The 21,893-nt window shown below is 40.5% G+C and overlaps 3 protein-coding genes across 5 annotated transcripts; 2 read left to right on the top strand and 1 right to left on the bottom strand.

Moving 5' to 3' along the window:
- The first annotated feature begins 54 nt into the window (after positions 1-54).
- On the top strand, positions 55-9,142 carry LOC131137829 (glucose-6-phosphate exchanger SLC37A4-like). Its single transcript, XM_058086177.1, has 10 exons — positions 55-386; positions 1,724-2,080; positions 2,237-2,469; positions 4,063-4,309; positions 4,452-4,607; positions 4,686-4,771; positions 4,858-4,971; positions 6,159-6,224; positions 6,294-6,432; positions 7,281-9,142. The coding sequence occupies exons 2-10, from the start codon at positions 1,933-1,935 to the stop codon at positions 7,442-7,444; spliced, it is 1,353 nt and encodes a 450-aa protein (XP_057942160.1). The 5' UTR covers positions 55-386; positions 1,724-1,932; the 3' UTR covers positions 7,445-9,142.
- Positions 9,143-9,666: 524 nt separating this feature from the next.
- hmgn1b (high mobility group nucleosome binding domain 1b) lies at positions 9,667-11,961 on the bottom strand. 2 transcript variants are annotated; one of them, XM_058086182.1, is made up of 6 exons: positions 11,768-11,961; positions 10,488-10,508; positions 10,358-10,384; positions 10,229-10,270; positions 10,022-10,129; positions 9,667-9,919 (listed from the first exon to the last, which is right to left on the bottom strand). In XM_058086182.1, exons 1-6 carry the CDS (start codon positions 11,783-11,785, stop codon positions 9,872-9,874), a joined length of 264 nt encoding a protein of 87 aa, XP_057942165.1. In that variant the 5' UTR covers positions 11,786-11,961; the 3' UTR covers positions 9,667-9,871. The 2 variants fall into 2 exon arrangements, with proteins under 2 accessions (XP_057942165.1, XP_057942164.1); XM_058086181.1 differs by lacking the exon at positions 11,768-11,961 and adding an exon at positions 10,972-11,184.
- Positions 11,962-16,608: 4,647 nt separating this feature from the next.
- On the top strand, positions 16,609-21,654 carry igsf5a (immunoglobulin superfamily, member 5a). 2 transcript variants are annotated; one of them, XM_058087179.1, is made up of 10 exons: positions 16,609-16,949; positions 17,140-17,203; positions 17,462-17,518; positions 18,263-18,574; positions 19,021-19,311; positions 19,508-19,627; positions 20,757-20,781; positions 20,862-20,959; positions 21,100-21,164; positions 21,269-21,654. In XM_058087179.1, the coding sequence occupies exons 1-10, from the start codon at positions 16,944-16,946 to the stop codon at positions 21,371-21,373; spliced, it is 1,143 nt and encodes a 380-aa protein (XP_057943162.1). In that variant the 5' UTR covers positions 16,609-16,943; the 3' UTR covers positions 21,374-21,654. The 2 variants fall into 2 exon arrangements, with proteins under 2 accessions (XP_057943162.1, XP_057943163.1); XM_058087180.1 differs by having other exon boundaries at positions 16,609-17,155.
- Positions 21,655-21,893: the final 239 nt, after the last annotated feature.

The raw sequence follows: 21,893 nt of genomic DNA, 5'->3' as shown, positions 1-21,893 counted from the left end.
GACGTCGGGTAGTGACTTCTAGGACAGCCAATAGCTGTTTTTCTTACTGAGGAGTTGGCAACAGTGGAAGTTTGCCGCTCGTTTGGACTTTCCTAACTGGACATTTGTGTGTTTCGTGGACACATAACTAGTCTGTGGGCGTTAGAATACTTGCTGGTTTTTATGGGATCAAATACGTTGGCGCTAAATCGATTTATAGCATTTAATTAATGTCTCTACAAATGTATTCACACCCAGGAGATGCTAGCTATTTGCCAGTACATTAACACCGCCTAGCAGGATCTGGGCGGTACCGCTTTAACACGCCGTGCGCGCTCCCGCTGACGTCAAACGGCTTGTGACTGACGCTGGTGTTTGGGCCACGACGGTACAGACGTGACTGACAGGTAACCTTCCGTGCGTGGTTTAGTCATTCTATGGAACATCGGGGCGGCTAGCATCGGCCACTCCGCCCGCTGCAGTCTTTTCCAAATGGACGTCTTGGTTCGGCTCATCACGACCCATTCTGCCCTTTTACTGATATTCGAACTGATGCATTCAAGTGTCGCCGTAATTGCTGAAATGCATGCTCGACTAATCAGGATGTGGACATACATGCTTGGGAATTGTTCTCATATGTTCTTGTCGTCACTTCAACCCTGCAGTGATTAAAAAAAGAAAGAAAAAGACAAGAACCGGATCTGTTTTTAACCCCAATGTAAAAACGTGTGCGATACCTGATCTAGTTTCAGCATCTGCTGAGTGTGGTGTCACATTGAGCTGGACCAGCCAGTCAGCTCAAGCACCAAAGTGTGACATTTATGTCACTATGCTGCACTGGGACAGCACAATATAACTTCATATATGCTCATACTCAACTCTTTATGGTGGGACAACACAACCTTGTCCACTGAAGGTTATGTGTATATGAAATTTAAAGGATGCTGGGGGGCCATTTTGATACTTTGAGTATTAAATATGCTCAAACCAATCCAATGTGGGTAAACAAGCTATCTGAACAGCCACATATTTGCGCCAAAATTAAGCATTTTCAAGCACAAAAATAATAATAATAATACATTTTAATTGTATAGCGCTTTTCAAAATACTCAGACACTTTACAGAAAAATGGAGTTGAATAAAAAACAAGTAAACAGTGTAAAAGATATGTTAAAATACAACATTCGTTCGTTTATACACAGTTAAAACATGAGTAAAAGCGTGGCACAGCAGTCAAGTATAAAAAGTTAGACATTAAAAACAGATTTAAAGAGGTGGGCTTTTAGTTGTTTTTTGAAATGGGGAAGGTCAGGGCAAGCACGGAGTGAATGGGGCAAATAGTTCCAGAGGGTGGGGGCAGCGATGTAGAAGGCTCTGTTGGTTAAAAATTAAAACAGAAATATAGTTTTGCAGCAGTTACCCACTGCAACTTAAACTCAACTCTGGCTGCCCCCCCCAGTTAGCACATTGACACCACCACACACAAGCAAGAGTCTTATTTATGTCTTAGAAATGCTTATTTACTTTTATTATGTTGACTATATTAGGTAATATGAAATATAAAGATGACTATAGGGGTGTTACTTCCTGTTTAAAGGGCTCTAAGGATGTTTTCTATGCTGTAACAACGAAAATATTCCTACTTTGGCGAAATTCACTTATCACGGTGAAGTCCAGAACCAATTAACCGTGATGAATTAGGGATTACTAATTTATATTTATGTTTTATTGTTTTTATTTTCAGGCTGGTTCCTCACTCGTTCAATCACCAATGAGCGCCGTTACAAACAAGCACCTGAAGGGGTCCACTTTCAAATGAAGAGTCCCAACAACTGCCTCCGATGAAGCTGACAGAGTGACGGGCTAAATGCTAAAGGAGCCCATTACAAGACATCACTGCAGATCTTTAAAAAAGTTCTCTTTATCGAACGTTTGTATTGATCGAGAGGAACCATGGGGGCCACAGGATACGGCTACTATCGTGGGACGATCTTCTTCTGCATGTTCATCGGCTACATGCTGTATTTCTTCAACAGGAAGACGTTCTCCTTTGTTATGCCCTCGGTGATGGATGAAATTAGGCTGGACAAAGACGACTTGGGTATGGTAATCAAGCTTGTATTTGTGTTGCTATAGTAACTATGTGTAGTGAGGTTCATTGCTGGCGATGAATACAGGATAACGGGTGGGAAGTCGGTACGCCTCTGTACCGAACTGAAAAATCTGATTGTCATTATTCTATTCCTTCTGTCTACAGGCTTGATCACCAGCAGCCAGACCATGGCCTACGCCATCAGTAAATTCATCAGCGGTGTTTTGTCAGACCAGATTAGTGCCCGCTGGCTTTTCTCCATCGGTCTTTTTGTGGTTGGAGGCATCAACGTGGTCTTCTCCTGGTCTTCTACTGTGACTATGTTCTCTGTGCTCTGGTTTGTTAATGGCCTGGGACAAGGCTGTGGATGGCCGCCATGTGGGAAGGTCCTACGTAAGGTAATCCCATTGTGTCTTGCAAGTCGTGCTGTGCAGATTTGCCCTCATTCAGTATTATTGCCACATCCATATCCATACGGGCACGCTGTGTCTCTATTGTTTTGAGTTTTTAAACAATTAATTATATTAATTTCACACTGCATGGAGTCAGCCATGGCATGTCGGACATTATAGAGTGAAAAAAAGTTATCCTCCCATTCAGTGTGGAAGTGGTATTTTTTGGCTTCTTTGTACTTCTTCCCCACTCCGACTCCGACACTTGTTTGAGTTTAGAATAAGGAAATAAATAAATATAGGAGTGTTATTTTATGTCTATGTGGCTCTAATAATGTTAAAAATCTATTTAGAAAGTCTGTTTATTAACATTGCTTTAGTTATGAGGGTAGGAAGCAATTAACTGTGGGAACAGGATGTCTTTACATGTACACTTAAGCAGGGGGACCTTGTGGGTACTGCAGGATGTCAATCCATTCCAGCAAGGTGTGTTAGTAATGCTTTTCTTGTGCTCCCAACTCCCTTGACATCATTAACCAATCATCCTTCAGAGCGAGCGCGATTGACTGCTAGGGGATCAAATACTTGTTTCCCTCAAATTCCTCTAACCCTTGATTAATGTATCGCCTTTATTTTATGTTATTTATTTTTGCATATGCAATAAACCTACACTACGTTATGAGGTGTATATATTTTTGTAATGGGGTAATCGTCCAATACCGGCAGGGGTTCAAATACTTATTTCCCCCACTGTAACTATACGGAGACGCTGTGAGAGTAAGACGCTGCTAAAAAGGTGGGGAATAAATAGGCTTTGGCTCGTCTTCAGCATGTCAAAGGAGATCAGATTACAGGAGATTCTATTAGTAGAACATCCTCAGTAGATCTTTCCTGAGAGAAAAGCAACAACCTTGAACAACACATTCTTTCTTCTCCGAGAGAAACGATCTTTTAATATGCCTCACCTCTTAACTACGACCTTTGCCACGATGCAAGAGCAGCTGCTCTTCTGCTGACTTAGCGGACCAATGCCATGTTCAGGGTGACTGATCTGGCTGGTAATTGATACACTCGGTAGAAAGACGTTTTGAGGCGTGATCATTATATTTAAGTTTTATGGTGCATTCACGGACTGCTGAGCAAAGTGCGGAATCTCAAAGCTTGACGAAAAACATTAGCAGTGAAGCATAAAGACATAAGTATGAATGCTGTACACTTTAAATAAAAATAAAATAAATGTAATAAAATTTTAACAAAATTTTATTTAATAAAATTTAAATAAAATTTTATTTGATGAAATTTAAATAAAATTTTATTTGATAAAATTAAAATAAAATTTTATTTAATAAAATTTAGATACAATTTTATTTAATAAAATTTAAATAAAATTTTATTTAATAAAATAAAATAAAATCTGATTTCTGAGGGAAATACAGCCCATTTTTGGAGGAAAAAAAAATAAAAATAAAAAAAATATTTTGGATCAGAAATGTGCAGGGATCCACCGTATTGACATGTACATATACATACGGTACATATATACAGCATGTGGATCAAAATCAAATCGAAATCAGACATATGTGCAATGTGTTTTTGTAGTGGTTTGAGCCGTCCCAGTTTGGAACATGGTGGTCTGTGCTGTCCTGCAGCATGAACCTGGCAGGGAGTCTGGGCCCGATCTTGGTCACAGTGCTCCTGAACTACTATGACTGGAGGACCATCCTAACAATGTCAGGCGTCTTCTGTGCTGCCTTCTCGTTTGTGACCCTGATGTTGGTGAAGAATGAGCCGAAGGATGTGGGCCTGCCCGGTGTTACGGTGGCAGCCAAGAAGGGGGCCAGGGGAAGTGAGTAACACGAATGGTAACACGGGATGGGTGGGTATGTGGTTTTTGTGGGAACAAAAAAACAATTAAAACAGAAATTCTATACTTTCTGCATCTGATGTATGTTTTCATACTGTATGTTATTAACGTGTGTGTTCTTCAGGAGGCAACAGCGAGAGCACCCTGAGCGAGTTCCTGCTCTCGCCTTTCCTCTGGGTGCTGTCTCTGGGCTACCTGGTGGTGTTTGGGGTGAAGACAGCCGCAACTGACTGGGGGCAGCTATTCCTCATGCAGGAGAAGGGCCAGACGGCTCTCATGGGTATGGATTTGAATCATTGTATCACTTATTTGGGCATATTTTCACTGGATCACGGTGTTAACGTGTGCTTGCTCACAGGCAGTACTTACATGAGTGCCTTGGAGGTGGGCGGCTTCGTGGGCAGCCTTGCTTCCGGCTTCATCTCTGACAGAGCTGTTGCTCGAGTAAGTAGCGGACACGGTCCTGAGATTTTTTTTTTTTTTTTTTTGTATCACTCTTCGTCACAAACATGTTCTCTGACATTCCCCAGCATGGCCTGGGCACACATGGCAACCCTCGCCATGGCTTGCTGATTGTCATGATGGCTGGTATGTACGTCTCCATGTACCTCTTCAGGGTCACCATCACACCTGAAATCCCAAAGGTAACTGCAAAAAAAAAATACAAGCCATCACATATAAGAGCTGTATCTTGTACAAAAATAACTTAAATGGAAGTCAGTAGGGGGTGTATTTTCTGCAACAAAATGGCCTATTTCTGCATAGAAAAAGCACACATAAATAACTAATAGTGATCAGACAGTTTCAAATCTATTTGTGGTGGGCCGTGACAAATAAATGATGAATGAATGGGAAACACGGTACAGTTTATTGCAGTTAATTGATTTCAGACTCCACTGCAATAAGTGCATTTCCATAGGATTCAGTATTAACTCTAAAAGCGCTTGGAGAACACAGACCTCCGCCAAGCGACCACCCCCCAAAATTACGTTTTACACCATAAATATTAGTCCTGCATTTATTTATCTACATATTTAGATTTCTTGAGCATGAAAACATACAATGGAATGGCTTTGAATGATTTCTAATGTGTAATAGTACCAGTGTATAAGGGCATACCTCAGAAATTATTAAAAATGTTCGTATGCTAACATGCTAACACCTAGCATGATCGTGCTAAGATTCTGCTTAACTTCATTCATTCATTTTCGACCGCTTTTTCATCACGAGGGTCGCGGGGTGCTGGAGCCTATCCCAGCTGTCTTCGGGCGAGAGGCGGGGTACACACTGGACTGGTCGCCAGGCAATCACAGGGCACATATAGACAAAGAACCATTCACACTCACATTCATACCTATGGACAATTTGGAGTCGCCAATTAACCTAGCATGTTTTTGGAATGTGGGAGGAAACCGGAGTACCCGGAGAAAACCCACGCATGCATGGGGAGAACATGCAAACTCCACACAGAGATGGAATTGTTGATTTGAACCCTGGTCTTCTATCTGTGAGGTCTGTGCGCTAACCACTTGACCGCTGTGCCGCCTGCTTAACTTCATTTCCTGAAAATTGCAAAAAAAATGCTAGTATCTTTGTGTTAGCATGATAGCAATGCTTACATGCTACTGTTAGCATGCTAACACCTACCTGGGAAAATGGTTAAAAATGCTACCATGTTAATGTTAGCATGCTAGCAATGCTAACAAGCTAATGTTAACATGCTAGTACCTAGCAACTTAGGAAGGTTTGACTGTATATACGTATGTATATGGACAACGCTGTGTATATAAGCAACATAATAACCAACACTGATGTTTATTACTTACCTCAGGAGGCTCCTCTTTGGGTCCAGGTCCTCCATCCAGTGTCTGTGTACCTCGGAGTCTCAGAAAGAGAGGTAACATTTTACAACCTATATAGCAAATGGCAAAAACTACAGATCAAAACATCTTCCTGTCTTGTACAGATCTGGATCCTCTTTCTCGGTGCGATGTTCGGATTTTCCTCCTATGGACCGATCGCTCTGTTTGGTGTGATTGCAAGTGAAAGTGCCCCCTCCAACTTCTGCGGAACCTCCCATGCTATCGTGGCTCTCATGGCTAACGGTACAAGCATCTACAAATACAATCATTTTGTCTACAGTGTTTCCCACATGACATGATATCATAATTGGTCACGATGCATTTACATATATTTTTTATGAATGCAGAAGGGCATACAAAATTTAAAGGGCTCAAGCCAAAAATCAGTACGCGGATCAAAAAGATCTGGTGTGGTGACTCTGTAATCAGGGAAAAGCCGTGAGAAACAAAGAAAAGCAGTAGGAGACAAAACATGAGTAGAAAAATATGAAAAACTCGTCGACCCATAAACAGTATACATAACAGTCTGACTCACGGTGTCAACTCAACACACAGTATATTAACACTCAAAAGGTATACTTCTGAAATATGCAAAAATGTACCAATACAAGTTTAAAATGAGAAAAACTTACTTTTTTTCCATAATGCATTCATTAGGGCGCTGCAATGACGTCAGCCTCCCTCTGAGCCTTGTGGCTCCCTCTGGTGGACAGAAGCAACATTGCAGCACCATCCACAATTTTCTATGCCACTTGTCCTCCAATGAAATGCTTTGCTCAAACAAAATGGAAACTTTACAATGTTTTTTCATACCCCATTATATTGTATATATTAATAAAAAGACAAGACATTTTGTAACCTGGAAAATTTTGGCATACATTTTCTACACTAACCAAAAACACGCTTAATTTCACAGACTCTAACCAAGGTTCCACTGTAGAAGGTAATAGAAAGACTCCAAACATGTGCATATAGTATGAATAAATTCAGTCCCATTATAATGTGTTTATGAGCAAGGGCCGCCACAGATAAACAAATGCATGGGAAACACTGGTCTTTGTCATACTGACCCAGCTCTCTTTTCATTCCAGTGGGGGCTTTTGTAGCAGGCCTTCCCTTCAGCACTATTGCCAAACAACACAGCTGGGACATGGCGTTCTGGGTCGCCGAGGTCTTCATGGCCGTCACCACCGTATTGTTCTTCCTCGTTCGCAACATGCGCACCAGGATGGGAAGAAGGGAGAAGATGGACTAATGTACACTCTTGTCAGCCTGGATGATTGTATCAACGGTGCTGCCCACGTAATATTAATGCACATTACCGCCACGCAAATCCACATGGAACTCAGGGTCAATTTGTTCAATTCCTTAAAATGTTCACCTCTTGCACCATATGGACAAAAAATGGATTTTGTAAGTTTACTCCCTTACACAGATAGTAGTATATAAGTAACCAGTATTTGATTACAATGCACACGACGGCTTGGTGCATGTGTCCCAATACTTCTGTCCCTATATCTTTAGATATTTTCTTACTTCCTATTAAGTTACACACAAACACAGTGTACTCTGTCTAGTTTGATACTTCCACAGACTTCGAAAAGCAGTACTTGTCAAAATGCCAAATAAATGCTGGATGCCAAAAAAAATAAACTACAAAAGCACAGGAGCCCCCCCCCCCCCATTGTTGTCATTTACATGGGTTTGAATGACATAAACCCTTGCATGCTAACAACTTGCCTACTAGTGCTATGTGCGTATATAAGTGCCTACCTCTGAAAATGCTAAAATTGTTAGTATAATTGTTAGCATGATAGAGCTAAGTGTTTGCTTAAGTTAAATTCCATGAAAATCTCAAAAAAATATATGCTCATATTAGCATGCTAGGAATGTGAACCTGTTAATGTTAGCATGCTAACACACAGCAAGATAGTGCAACGTGTTCATGAGTGTCTACCCATTTAAACAGCTAAAAATTATATGCCAATATGAACATAGTAGAAATGTTAACATGCTAACATTAGCATGCTAACATACACACACTGTATATAACACATATAACGCCTTTTAAAAACTGTAATATTTAAAGTGTATGCTACTAAAATGAAATTTTTCCATGGCTTATATCATCATAATTTCATATTATTTAAGATAAGGCAATCATCAAACACTTACTTGAAGCGTGGCTGTTTTATTGGCCTGTGGCACATTTAAAAAATGGTTCAAAACAGCAAAAATAGAAACATCTGCAAAAACATCAAAATATTAAAAGAAAAAATAATTGAAGTAATCGAAGGAGAAAAGCATTTAATTTTATGAGTATAACCAAATATGAGGAAAAATAATATTTTAGTAGCATAATGTTGAAATATTAAAAAACTAAGTTATTTTTTTAAGGTGGTAATATAAATATATAGTAATAAAGTTGTGATTTTTGGAACATTGTTGGGTAATAAGACAAAAATAAAGTCATAGTAACAGGAAATTTAATTTTAACAACAAAGTTGTAATATTTGGAGGTTCTATGTATGGCCCTCGGTAGATGTTTGCACACCTCTGCTGTATAGTGCTGCACATAACAAATCAGGGGTTCACACTAACTGCCATTGTAGTCCACAATTCATGCCGCCCATCCCCTTCCAGCCTCGGACGCCAGGGTGAGAAAATGAAGCAAGAAAATTGTTTTTTTTGCAGAACTTCTACACTATCATTTGTATGTGTAACCCATCATTTCACTGACAACTACTATTTAATCTTGATAATTAACTTTCTTCTCCGAAGAAAAACAGCATTACAACTACCAACTGAGCTTTATTGGTCCATTGATAACAATCATTACACAATTACATCTATAAACAAATAAAAATAAACTGCACACTTGCACTGACAGCTAAACCTCGTGAGTATTGCTACTGCTGGTATGCATTTGACATGTCAAATAAATGTACAGTTTGTCTGCTGGCATTTAAGAGACTACTTTTGTTTTGATGTTACTATTACTAGAGTTAGGCTAAAAAATAATAATATAATAAACCCAAACAAAAACAAATTCCATGTTTGCCATTCGTACAATGTACCATTACACACTGCATACAGAGAAGTCGAAAACCCTTTTCACAGCGGCTATACAAATTTACTGGGACACAACCAACACACAAGATACACCGTTTGGATCGGGAGAGCTCCACTACTTGGGATTTTAGATTTATTGATCCAATTTCATGAGAAAAACTGCATGATTACAAGAGTTAACATGGAGGACAAAGCCTGCAAACATTCTAAAACACTGTTCGTCTTTATAAACAACAAAACACCCCCCACCCTTCCCTCCCACCCCAGCACAGATTACATACTGTCCCTTTAAAGCATATGGAATGTAATCCATGCAGGTAAACTCATTCCGTTGTCAACCCAGCTCCTGTGAACTTGCTTGTGTTGACACCGTAACCTGTCCCCCCCCCCCCCCCCCCACCCCTTTCACATTTAAAACAACCCACCCCTGTGAAGAATTTCTCCCATCTCCAAATTGACTTTTTTTTGTTTTTCTTAGAAAAAAAAAGTGTGTCTACAATCAAACTACTAAAAAACCTGTGTTTAGAAAATAGTTGATAAAAATATTCCCCTGAATTGTACAAGAAAAGAGGTACAGGGAGCACTGGTAAAAGATGCGCTATGAGAGATGTTATTCTGCTGCGTCATCTTTGTCCCCCGCCGTGTCCGTGGCTGGCGCCTGGAACGCACACAGGCACGAATTTCAGTGTCAAGACCGCGCTACCCGTGAGGATTACGCTCGTGCTGCAAAATGACGTACGACGACGACGCGACAACTGACCTCTTCCTCAGCTTTGGTTTCGCCATTCTCTGCGGGGGCGTCGGTCTCCTTCTCCTCGGGCTTGCTCTTCTCCACCTCCTTGGCTTTCTTAGGCTTGGCGGGTGCTTTCTGCGAGGACGCAAGAGTGTTATGTCCGGTTAACCAGTCCGATACCCCTCCCCCCCATGCGCCATCCATGTTTCTATCATGCAACCTAACAGGTCTCACCTTTGTCTTGGCTTTGGACTCTTCCTTTGCGGGTGTTGTTTTCTGTAAGAAAGCGTTTTAAAATATTAGAAAACAGGAACAAGTCAACAATACTTAGTGTATAACAGATCTAGAAGATGGCATACTTACTATCAACCGGAGAGATCTCCTCTTGGGCTGCAGAGTGAAATGTGACAGTCTGATTACTTTTCATGTTGACTTCTTGTGCTTCTACTGACCCCTAGTGGGCCAATATATTACCTAATATTTGTATCCTTACCTCAGGTGCATCTGACGCTTCCTGTGGGGGAAAAAAACAAAGAAAATCCAATTGAAATATGTGTGCCAACACAAGCAACTACACAACAACACAATAATAAGTTACCGGGTAGCTACATTTCCTGTTTGGAGGTGTGTCCCAATTATTATACTTCCGTGCTTAAGTACGCTAATATTGGACATTTAACACTTTTTATCATCGCTATGTTGAGATAGAGTATGGACTAACGAATGTTTGCAGTTCAAATTGAGAATAAGTGGAAGCGGATAAATGGCGCAATCGTCATTTCCGGTGAGTGCGCGAGGCCAGTGAGCACGGCAAAATTACTGTACGCAGAGTACAAAAGCGAGTATTTAAGTGTTTAAACAAACGGCGTAAAATGTTATATTCTTGTTGGGGCGACATTCGGTAGGACCTCAGGTGTAACACAACCATACAAACAAAATGGAACCACGGTGACCCGTTGCTGGTCGCTGGAGCTTACCGACTGTAAAGCTCGTGAAATAGGGGGCGGGCTCCTCCTACTCCTCGACGCCATTCTTTCGTCGCTAATAAATGGGATGGACGTCGAGGGGTGAAAACCAAAGTGTTCCCGCCGTGAATTTGAAAAAGCTTCCCGGCGACGAGAAGCCCCAGCAACACGATACGGTGACGGAAGCTCGCCATTACATAACCTTCTTTCTTCCCCGACGACCACCGTCCAAACAGCTGCGTCTTCACCTCGGCTAATGGCGGCCGCGCGCGCGAACAATGGCGTTAATATAAACCAAAACTGACAAATAAAATATTTTACCCACGGCGGTGAGCCCACCAAGCACAAGTAACCAGACCAAACTACTAAACGACGAGTGAATTAAGCTTTAAAATTCCGACCGAAGTGAAACTTCATTATCCCGCATAACGTACAATCGATGTGCCGCTAACTTTCTCTGCAAAAAAGTCGTCATGCACTGCAACATGCACTGCATGTGTTATATTTATATAAATACCTTCTAATAAGCAATAAGAATACTGACGAAATCCCTTGAAAGGATGATTATCACCGCAGAGCGATAAGAGCAACAATCACCTCCCTTCGGCAATCAAATCAAGACAAGCATACAAACAAGTGATTTTTTAAAAAACATTAAATCAAGACAAGGATAGAAACAAGTTATTTCTTTGTTTTACATGTGCACAAAACAAAGCTAATGAGTAGCAACAAAACAATGTATACATACAGCAGCTGTGGGTTAGAAACGCTGTATTACTTAATGCATGAAATATCTCGGTTTACTCACTTTGCTCCTTCTAGGCATGGTTGATTTGTGAGTGTTGTTTGTGGAAAAGGAAGGAAAAAAAACAGGTACGTGTACGCGAATAGAGGAGAACGATATAGCGGTATAGTGAGGATAAAGCGGTACTAGTACAGTCTAATAGAGGGCAGCCACACGATAATGTTCCATTGGAAGAAAACTAGCTGAAACCGGATTGGATTCTCCCCCTCCCTCCTTATTCAAATCTTATAGTTCCTGCATGATTGACGAGAGAAGTCCCGCCTTCGCCGTCAGCTCATTGGGTAAAATGTCGCCCAGTGACAAGATTTCAAATCTGCAGTCTTTCCTGTGTGGATATCCCTTACGTCAATCAAGTAATTCGCCGAGGTAGTTGTGTTTCTGTGCGCCCATCTGGTTTGGAAAAGGCGAAAATGTCAACAAGTCCTCTCTGAACGTTTATTTTGCCGACCATTTCCCCGACATAATACTTTTTTTTCTGAGATGTTTGAATGATTTTTACTTAACTGGTGTGTGTGTGTATTGGTTGTGGATTTAAAGGGGTGTGTACTCTCCCAGCCAAGTCTTTTGTATTAAAGCTCGGGAAAATGGCGACAGGATAATTGTGGTCGCTACTCCATTGTGTTGTGTGCACTCCTAACATGACTTCAGCGTCATTCTGCTTGTATCAAAACACACCCGCATTTGCAATGGAAGCTTCTACCTGCAGCCTGGTGAATAACAACTGCAAAAGAATGTGCTTCTAATTCCTCCAATGTACAAAAAATACACACCTGTAGTCTTAATAAAAATACTGTAAAAATAATTTCAGGGTATGATGTTTTAAAATGATTATGTATGCCCGTCGCCTTAGTATAATTATATATTGGGCCTCAATATGCAAAATATGCAATATCACATATCAAATATTGATATTAAGATATGTTGTGGCCGATATCTTACATTTTGGTATCAGTTTCAGCAAAAAAAATATAACAATATAATATATTTCAACAACAAAACACACACACACACACATTGGAGAACTGAAAAATATGCAATTTGAATGGATACTATCAATATTCAGCTAGACCCTCCCACCCCCTCATATAAAGTGGATTCCAGGATATTTGCCATTCAGCATTCTCAACATGGTAACAAACAATTTTGGATTGGAAAAATAAAAATAAAATTGTACATTTTAGAGGGAAAAAAAAGTTGTAAATTTACGATAAAATTGGAAATTTTAGAACAAAAGTTTACGAGAAAAGAAATCATAAAATCACGATAATAAAGTCGTAAACGCGTCATAGGGAAAATACAGCATAGCTCTTTAGGAAGGGAGGAAGGAAGGAAACTTTCCTTTTGCTTTATGCGTCTTTGTTCAAACGTATAAAAGATTTATTCCTTTAGCTAGCCCTACTCCAACACAATCTATTGGCTGCTGCATGCTAGTCATAGGTGACCCCATCACCCATAACATCAAGCTTAAGAACCCAGCCACTGTAATGTGTATTCCTGAGGTATAGGCTTTAGTTCTGCTTTGAAGAAGAAAACTTTTGATGCCGTTTTGAACTTATAGCCATCCTTCAGTGGCGTCGTCATTCAGATGCCATTACATTACATTGATGAGGCCATAGGAAGCATGTTGCAACAGACAATTCTACAATTGCAACAACAATTCTAACATTTAAGACTATAGTGTATCTTCTTTATGTCAGATATGTCGTATTTTCTGTTATGATGTCTACTATAATGGGTGATACGAGTGCAATTGGTTATTTAATGTCTGGAGGGCTCTCTTAATAAAAAAAACTGTATTTAGACTGTTGTAAACAGGTTTTCTCTGCTCCAATTACAAAAATGTGCCGTTTAAGGAATACTACTTCACTGAAAATCACTTGTTACGGTGGGGTCGAGAACAAAATTAACTACGATAAACAAGGAATTGCAGAGCACTCGCCGTCGTTAAGAACGATACGTTCTTTCAAGTCGTAACCCCGCAACTCACAGATGGATTGCAGTCCTGTGGGATACACCGCTTCATTAAATATAAAAAGAAGAGGGAATACTTCACAACCTTATAAATATTGTATAGCTTACACAGAAAAAGTATGTGGTATTGCACATTAAGGGTAGTATTGTGTAAGCAGGTTAATTGAACACCACACCGGAGCTAATAAAGGCCACTACAACCGCTGTTTACTCACTTCCTGGTGTGGCAGGAAGTTGAAAGGTCAGACAAAAAGTATATTGCAGAGAGGACAAGGAAGATAATGGAAGGGGTGGTGGTTGGTAATGAAGGAGGAGGAGCAGGGGGAGGGGAGGTCTCAGATAACACCGCCCTTGTTGTGGCGCTTCCATCGCCATCACAGCTGGTGCCATTTGCTGTCCTTTCCCGCCTTTTTCCTTCTCTGCCAGCAGGGACGAGAGTGCAGACCGCAGCTGCCCATTCTGTCCAATTTCATTTTTTTTTGATATGTGGAACTGCAAATACTAATATAACATGTACTTTATACTAAAGTAAAACATATGCAAGTCCGAATAAAATGAAAATGGCCGACTTCCTGTTTCTTTTTGAACACGGGTCCATGAGACTTTTTTTGTGCGTCCTATCATGAGTGATGTCTCCACCGAAAATCACGATGATCCGTGCAACAGGTGGCGAGGGATAATTATTTTAAAACTTCTAGGTGGCGCTAGTGAGTTATTTTGGATTGGTGTCATATGGCAGCCCCACCAGGGCGCTCAGACCTGAATTGTGACCTCCCGTATAAAAGTTTTCACCCGCATGCGACCTTCTGCAGGTAAATTATGACCCTTTGATGGTCAATGGCGAGGCCTGACCATTCAACGCTATTGCCACACCCACCACGTGCGCTTTTCCCGCGTCATGGTCCATCAATAGGAATCATCACAAACTCTTTTCCTGCCAGAAAAAGAGCTAATGTACATCACAAACTTTATCCTAACATCTGGCTATTTCAGCTAATGCCGTGTCATTTTTATTAGCTAGTAATACTGCTATAAAAGTTGTACACTGACTACTCTAAAGTACAGTGGATTCACACATCTTTGCAGTTAATCATTCCCGCATATTTGCTGATTTTTATTTTTATTTTATTTTATTTTTTTAAATAGGCAGTTTTCCACAGAAAAACACCTCAGAGTGGTTAAAAATGTAGAAATATGTACTTATAGGTTATCACATGGTTTGTCTGGTATCAGGCCAGGTATCATGCCCCCAAGTGTCAGGCTGATACTGGCACGTGGGGGCATGATACTGGGCCTGATACCAGACAAACCATGTGATGATCTTATTATCACATACTATTTAATCATGAGCTTATTATCACATACTATTTTATCAAAAGACTTTTTTTTCCCAGAAAATTTTCAGTTTATTACATGTATTATATCTAAACAGTGTAAACACAATAATTGCAAAAATATTTCAACAATAATATTTTATCAACAGTCTTATCTTATCAATGTCTGACAATTAAAGTTCCATTAATCAAGTTTGGGCAGCAAAACAAACGCTGTGTGTTCACGCTCGTGCGCTGTTCTCTGATTGGTTGTTTCACAGGCACGATCCCAGAGCAGCGCGCTCTGAGTGGACAGCTACGGGGGCTGATACTGGACATGGTTAAACTCTATATTTTATCAGTATCACTGCCCTGGGCTTTGACACAGTATAATTTCGGCCTTTTCCAGTATCATTCATGGGCGGTTTCTAGGGTACAGGGCCAATTAATACTGTAGTATGTGATAATATACAATATGTACCGCTATTAGAATTTTTTTTTGCATGTTTATGCTTTACTTATAAATGTTTGTTAAGCGTCAAGAATCTGCACTTTGTTCATCAGTCCTTGAACACACCATAACTGCTGTGAGATGCAAAAGGGAAACTTCTATGTAACAACCCGTCCTCCAAACATTCAGCGAGATGAACACGTTAATAAATGACTGTAAATAGTTACTGGAATTACAACAGACAACCAGTATGGATTATGTATGTGGACGCGGCTTGGAAAAAAACGACTTCTAGGACCGCTTATTGGGACGACCCCTTGGCCTGCAGGGAAAAGAGAGCCTTGTACTATACTATGTCTCTATGTCTATCATCTCAACAGGAAGCATGCCGTGCTCGGGCGCAGATGCGTGCATCCACACTAGTCAAACATGCAGCAGGCCCAGGCACGATACGACACCTTCAGTTCGCCATCAAAGCTCTTGTTTCTTCTTTAAAAATACATCCATAAATGTGACTAATCTGACGCACGGTGCTTCCCAAAATGAAATCACAGGAATACATCGCCGTGTAAGGAGGGCAGTGCCCCTGACCTTCTTTTAGCACCAGTCTGGGCCTAGTGGCAACACCGCCTAATAAGCTCAGTAACAATAAACCTTAGTCGGCTTTAACTATTGATTAACTGACAGCTGACAAAACAGAAAATAATCTCCACATTAAGTCGAGCTCTAACAATGTCTTTTTCATTGTGGCTTCGCTTCTACTCTTAGACAAAGAGGGGCAATTAGTTGGAATTAAAACATGAATTCAAGGCTATGACCGATGATCTTTGACACGCCGGTTCGGGTGCCAAACATTTGCTTCCATACAGTATACAGTATAGCCGACCCTCCCCCACCACCATCCGCTTGTTTTCGCGCTTGTCTGCTTGCCTATGCCTGTACAATGCTAGCTGTGTCTGGAGACATTCCAGCATATGACACTGCCACCTTCATAACACAGAAACACAAAAAATAGTCTGCTTATGCCTACGTTATTTATTTTATATGTGTTAAAAATGCTGTTTTAGTATTTAAAAAAATATTCTTTTAAGTTCAAAAAGATTAAAAAGTATGCACCCCCGCCTTTATTTTATATTTTTAGATCTTGTACAGTATACTCGCCACCACAATGCCACGAAAAAATAAACGTTACCCTGCAGTGGCCTCTAGTGGTGAACCTTGAGTATGTCAACAGTTGACAGTTTGATACAACTGTCACACACATCCCGTTGCATGTCCAGGACGTTTTTATTGCTTAAATATGTTATATGTACAGCTGATTCATTGTTAATTACATTTCAAAACACACACTGTAACGAATGCCGCCATGATCATCACCAAAAACGCTAAGATACTTTAGCAATGTTTACAACAGTAATACGCAGTATTGAACGGAAAGTCCGCCATGATGGTAAGCAAAAGACTCTGTAAAGATGCCATTTTAATACTGTGTGAAACAGAGACTGTGTAGAGCACCAGGCTCTTGGTAAAATATTAAGGTCCCACCCACAGCTCAGTGACAGTGTATGACGTCGGTATGAGTACTATGGCTGCATAAGTGCCGGTGCTTTAATGGCCATAAATGAACTTTGCTCCCTGAGACTGTTTCACATACAGGTGAGGTCCTCTTGTTCACCTGTTCTTCCAGGAAACGACACATTGGAGGTATCCGTATTCATTACAATTCAATATTCAATGTGAAAACTACTAAATAGTAGAGCTGTATAGGTTTTGTGGTAATGGATGTGTTTTTTTTCCTGACAGCTGGGTAGCTTATATACAGTACAAACAATATTGATATCTGTGTTTATTACAATTTTCTAGCACGGAGACTACTTTACAGTTTTGGTTAAAATTCATTTATATATTTGAAATAATATTACCAGTATAGAAATACATAGTTTCTCTGTTTTTATGTTACAGCTTTTATAAACATGGACATTGATTCTTGCATCTGGCTAATGCTGTGTGCAACTGGAGGTGAGTACTGCATGAAGTAATTTGGGATGCTATTTAGTTTCATTTATAAAAAAAAAGGTAATGTGTCTGGCATACTTTTGCATTCATGGATTTGACCTACTCTAGGAAATTATAATATTGTCCTCAATAATAATACGACATTTTACACCAACTGTTTGAGTTTCAGTCCTCCAAAAACAAGCCATGTAGAATATTTGCAAACCTTGAGCAAACAGGTAAATGCCATGGATTCCTTTTTATTGTTTGGAATGATGCAAAGTTCAGCCAAAGGTTGCCACTGATGGATGTCTGTGAGTGCTTTCAAATAAGGAATATATTTACCAGGAACCAGTAAGATTTATGTTTGTTTTAAATGGCTTTGGATTCATATGGGTTAAAGACACATTTAATGCAATTAAAGACGCTCTCTGGCATTAGAAATAGTATTATTAGAATAGTAAGGACCAGCGGAGTCACTAGGTTCTGTGGACAGGGGGGGGCTTAGCCTCCTGGAGATGCACAGGATATGAATGAATGTAGTACACATTCAAAAAAATAAAAAATAATGAACAAGAACCTGCCCTACTATATGAAATTTGTCAGAGATTTTTTTTGTAAAAAAAAAAACCCAAACAAATTATTAAGAACATTTTAGGGGGGGGGCTGAAATCCCCCTAAAATAGGCCTAATGACGCCACTGGTAAGGACCCATGTAAGAAATGCGACTCACCAATTCCTCTCACTGCGTTGTCATTCCACATTGAGTGATGGGACAGTTCCAGGTGGAGCCCTTCACTGCCACGGTTCTGACGGGCTCAGATGCGCTCTTCACTGCCACAGTCCAGGGAACATGGGCGGTCATGACATGGAATGTCAAAGGTTTCCTGGTCCTCACCGTTCCCAGAAACGGCAACGTATCTTCGTCCTCCAAACAGTTTTCGGCCTCATTCTGCTCCAGCGGGGACACCGGCTGTGTGGCGTTCACCATCCACAACGCCACACGCATGGCGGCTGGTGAGGTCATCTGCACGATTCAGGGAGACTATGGATCCAAATCAGTATGGCTACATGTACAAGGTAAATTACGCAACAATACAGAAATGAGAAATAAATATATGCAAGTTTTCTTTGCGGGTTATTGTGTGTAGCTGCTCTATAGGAGACCACAACTCAATACAAAAGGGTTAAAAAACGAGCATAATAGGTCTCCTTTAAAAACTGTCAATAAAGGTTAAAAGATTTAAAAAGGTTAGACAAGAAATGTAAGTGAAAATTATTTTCGTCCTGGCGCTGTACTGTGGCGTTTTGTGTCATTGTTAAAACACATTTCCGCAGTCCTGACTGTAGGCTGTAGTCAACTACGAAAAAAAAGACCATTAATTGTTTTTAATTGTTTTGGCCCGGGAACAAAATAGTGCAGATTCAAAGACCTTATGACTGACAGGTCCAGGAAAATAGTACAATATTGCCAGGTAAAACTGTGTTTATAAAGTGAATAATGCCCAGTCTCCCCTCTCCCTCAGAAAGTGGTATAGTCCGTATCAAAGAAGGGAATATGACAGTAGTCCAGGACCAGGAGGTTGAGTTCCACTGCGAGACATCAGCTTGGTTCCCGAACCCAGATATCAGTTGGACTCTGAATGGCGACGCGGTGGACAAAATCCTGTACAACAGCACGAACGCCACTAGCGGGAATTACTTCAACTCCTCCAGTTTACTGAAGTTTCAAGCCGTCAAGGATTCTACCGTGGTGTGTTTGGCAACGTTACAGACACTCCAAAATCCAATATCCAGCTCTGTCCACATCGTGGTTGGTAAGAAATCAGTCAACATTATTTGTCTATGGGTTGGAATACAGCATGGTCTCAAAACCACTCAAATGGATTGACAGTTGGGGACTTTCGAAGTACAAATGAATAGAAAGTAAAGATAGTAAAATGGCAGCTACTTAAGTGAAATTTAAAAATGACTTTCTTATCATCGTAATTGTGGCATTTTCATGTGTAACAGTACCCAAGCCTCCAGACTGGACTGTGCTGATAGCTGTGGTTTGCTCCTTTGGTGGTTGTGCTCTGCTAGTTTTACTCATCCTTGGGATCATCTTTTGCTACAAACGCAAGAAAGAAAAAGGTATATTTCCTATTTTTCCAAAAAGAACCAAAACACTTTTTGGCAGTATATGTATGTTTGTGGGCTGCACGGTGGTAGTGTGGTTAGCGCGCAGACCCCTACCCTAGATAGACATCTCCTTCTGTTGTGAGGACTTATGTTGTATTATTACCAAAAGTTCCCACAAATTCCGTAATTCTGCATTTTCCATTACAACATTCCCATTGTAAACAAATGGCTCCACATTTCTTAACCGATTTAACCATTCCAACATGAAATTCCCACTTTTTTTTCCCGGAATTCCACATTTTTACCAACAGTATTTCAGTTTAGTGCTGCACGGCGGTCGAGTGGTTATCATGCAGACCTCACAGCTAGGAGACCCAGAGCTGACTCCCACCCTCGGCCATCTCTTGCTAGGTTAATTGGCGACTCCAAATTGTCCATAGGTATGAATGTGAGTGTGAATGGTTGTTTGTCTATATGTGCCCTGTGATTGGCTGGCCACCAGTCCAGGGTGTACCCTGCCTCTCGCCTGAAGACAGCTGGGATAGGCTCCAGCACGGCTGTGACCCTCGTGAGAATAAGCGGTAGAAAATGAATGAATTAATGAATTACTGTTTTGTGGTCGAGTACGGATTTTCTTGCAGGCCATTCATACTGTCTGTCAAACATTTGCAGCATTTCTTGAAATGAATTCTTTATTTTTAGACTATTAGCCACTGGTTAATTGGTGACTCCAAATTGTCCATAGGTATGAATGTGAGTGTGAATGGTTGTTTGTCTATATGTGCCCTGTGATTGGCTGGCCACCAGTCCAGGGTGTACCCCGCCTCTCGCCCAAATACAGCTGGGATAGGCTCCAGCACCCCCTATGACCTTCGTGAGGATAAGCGGTAGAAAATGAATGCGTGTTTGTAAAATATTTGCAAGCTGTCAAATTTTTCAAAACTGCTTTACTTAGTTTTGCTATGCCAACACCAATACTGAAATATTCATGCAAAGTTGCGTACATTTTCCAGTTAGCATACAATATGGCACGCATAGTCATGTTATTATGAATACATTAAATGAGTCCAACTGTTTTTTTTTTTTTTTTTTTTTTTAAATCACAAAGACACTTTGAAATAATATTATTGTCTCTTGGCAGAATCCAACTACCAAGATGAAATGACGTAAGGAGCCACGTTACACAAACTGACTGTATCGAGTACGTTTCCATGAGTGATGCACCTTATCCCATTTCTCTTGGTAGTAAGAGAGTGAGGACACAGAGCCAGTTGAGCGGTTTGAGACCGCCTGGACAGAAACAAGGTCGAGTCAATGCAAGTTATGTGACAGATGGCCAAACAAGTAAGACACACATGAAAAGTTGACATTTTATTAGTAGCTACCACTTAATTTGAGTTGTTATATTCCCGTATTAACCGTAATATTGTAAATATTATATAACATTGGAGACACAAATCAAATCAAAGCTTTCCCGTTCACAGGTGTTGCCACAAGTGACCTGACAGACGGTGGCTTTTTTCAGAAAACTACTTCCAATACATTTGAGGTAGGATTTATTAACATCTGAAGCAACCATCTTGAAAAAAAAATCGATTTGAAAAAAAGGCGATGCTGCATAAAAAAATTTGTTATTGCTTTTTTGCATTGTAGATGCCCGATGCCGTGCGTAATAACGAGATGGAACATGGCTACAGAAGCACCTACAACAGCGTAGATGCCGACTTGAGAAAACACAGGCATGCAACTATTGTGTAAAGACTGCAGACACCCTGGAACCCCAAAGACTGAAACATTTACCCTCGGAGCTTTTGAGGTTTTTCAGTACCTGTACAGATCTACGAATTTTTTTTTTGATGTATATGGAATTGTACATATGTTTTTTTGTTTTTTTTTACAATGGGTAAGTAAAAACTGTGTTTTTCACATTGATTCAATGTAGTATCACAAGATTTAGTCCAAAATGGCGGAGTAAACAAACAGAGTTTACGAACCAATGCAAAATAGTAGTGTGTTGGGATGCAGACCATGACAATGGACTGGGTGCTCCTGCTCATTAACAATGAAAAACTGCAAGGATAATACTTTGAGGTAATGAAGACTTTCATTGGCTGTGTCATTCCCCCCACCCTCCTCCCCACACACATACAAAACGACTCCCATCACTTTGTCTTACAGACGAGCAGGCAGGGAGTCACAGCGGGCTGGTTGGTCTGTAGTGTGGAGCGGGAGACCAGCTGATTGGTCTCCTGTATTCATGTGGGGATGGGGGAGGGGG

This window comes from Doryrhamphus excisus, chromosome 11 (assembly GCF_030265055.1).
Source record: "Doryrhamphus excisus isolate RoL2022-K1 chromosome 11, RoL_Dexc_1.0, whole genome shotgun sequence".
NCBI lineage: Eukaryota > Metazoa > Chordata > Actinopteri > Syngnathiformes > Syngnathidae > Doryrhamphus > Doryrhamphus excisus.
The sequence above is the reverse complement of the archived record's forward strand: the minus strand, read 5'-3'. Positions and strand labels throughout refer to the sequence as shown.

Coding starts and splice junctions, on each gene's coding strand:
- LOC131137829 (XM_058086177.1), top strand. CDS start 1,933: ATGGGGGCCACAGGATACGGCTACTATCGTGGGACGATCTTCTTCTGC. Junction 6,225..6,293: donor TCGGAGTCTCAGAAAGAGAG/GTAACATTTTAC, acceptor TGTCTTGTACAG/ATCTGGATCCTCTTTCTCGG. Junction 6,433..7,280: donor CGTGGCTCTCATGGCTAACG/GTACAAGCATCT, acceptor TTTTCATTCCAG/TGGGGGCTTTTGTAGCAGGC.
- hmgn1b (XM_058086181.1), bottom strand. CDS start 11,025: ATGGCGTCGAGGAGTAGGAGGAGCCCGCCCCCTATTTCACGAGCTTTA. Junction 10,509..10,971: donor TTTCACGAGCTTTACAGTCG/GTAAGCTCCAGC, acceptor TTTCCCCCACAG/GAAGCGTCAGATGCACCTGA. Junction 10,385..10,487: donor AAGCGTCAGATGCACCTGAG/GTAAGGATACAA, acceptor TTCACTCTGCAG/CCCAAGAGGAGATCTCTCCG.
- igsf5a (XM_058087179.1), top strand. Junction 20,782..20,861: donor AACTACCAAGATGAAATGAC/GTAAGGAGCCAC, acceptor TTCTCTTGGTAG/TAAGAGAGTGAGGACACAGA. Junction 20,960..21,099: donor TGTGACAGATGGCCAAACAA/GTAAGACACACA, acceptor TCCCGTTCACAG/GTGTTGCCACAAGTGACCTG.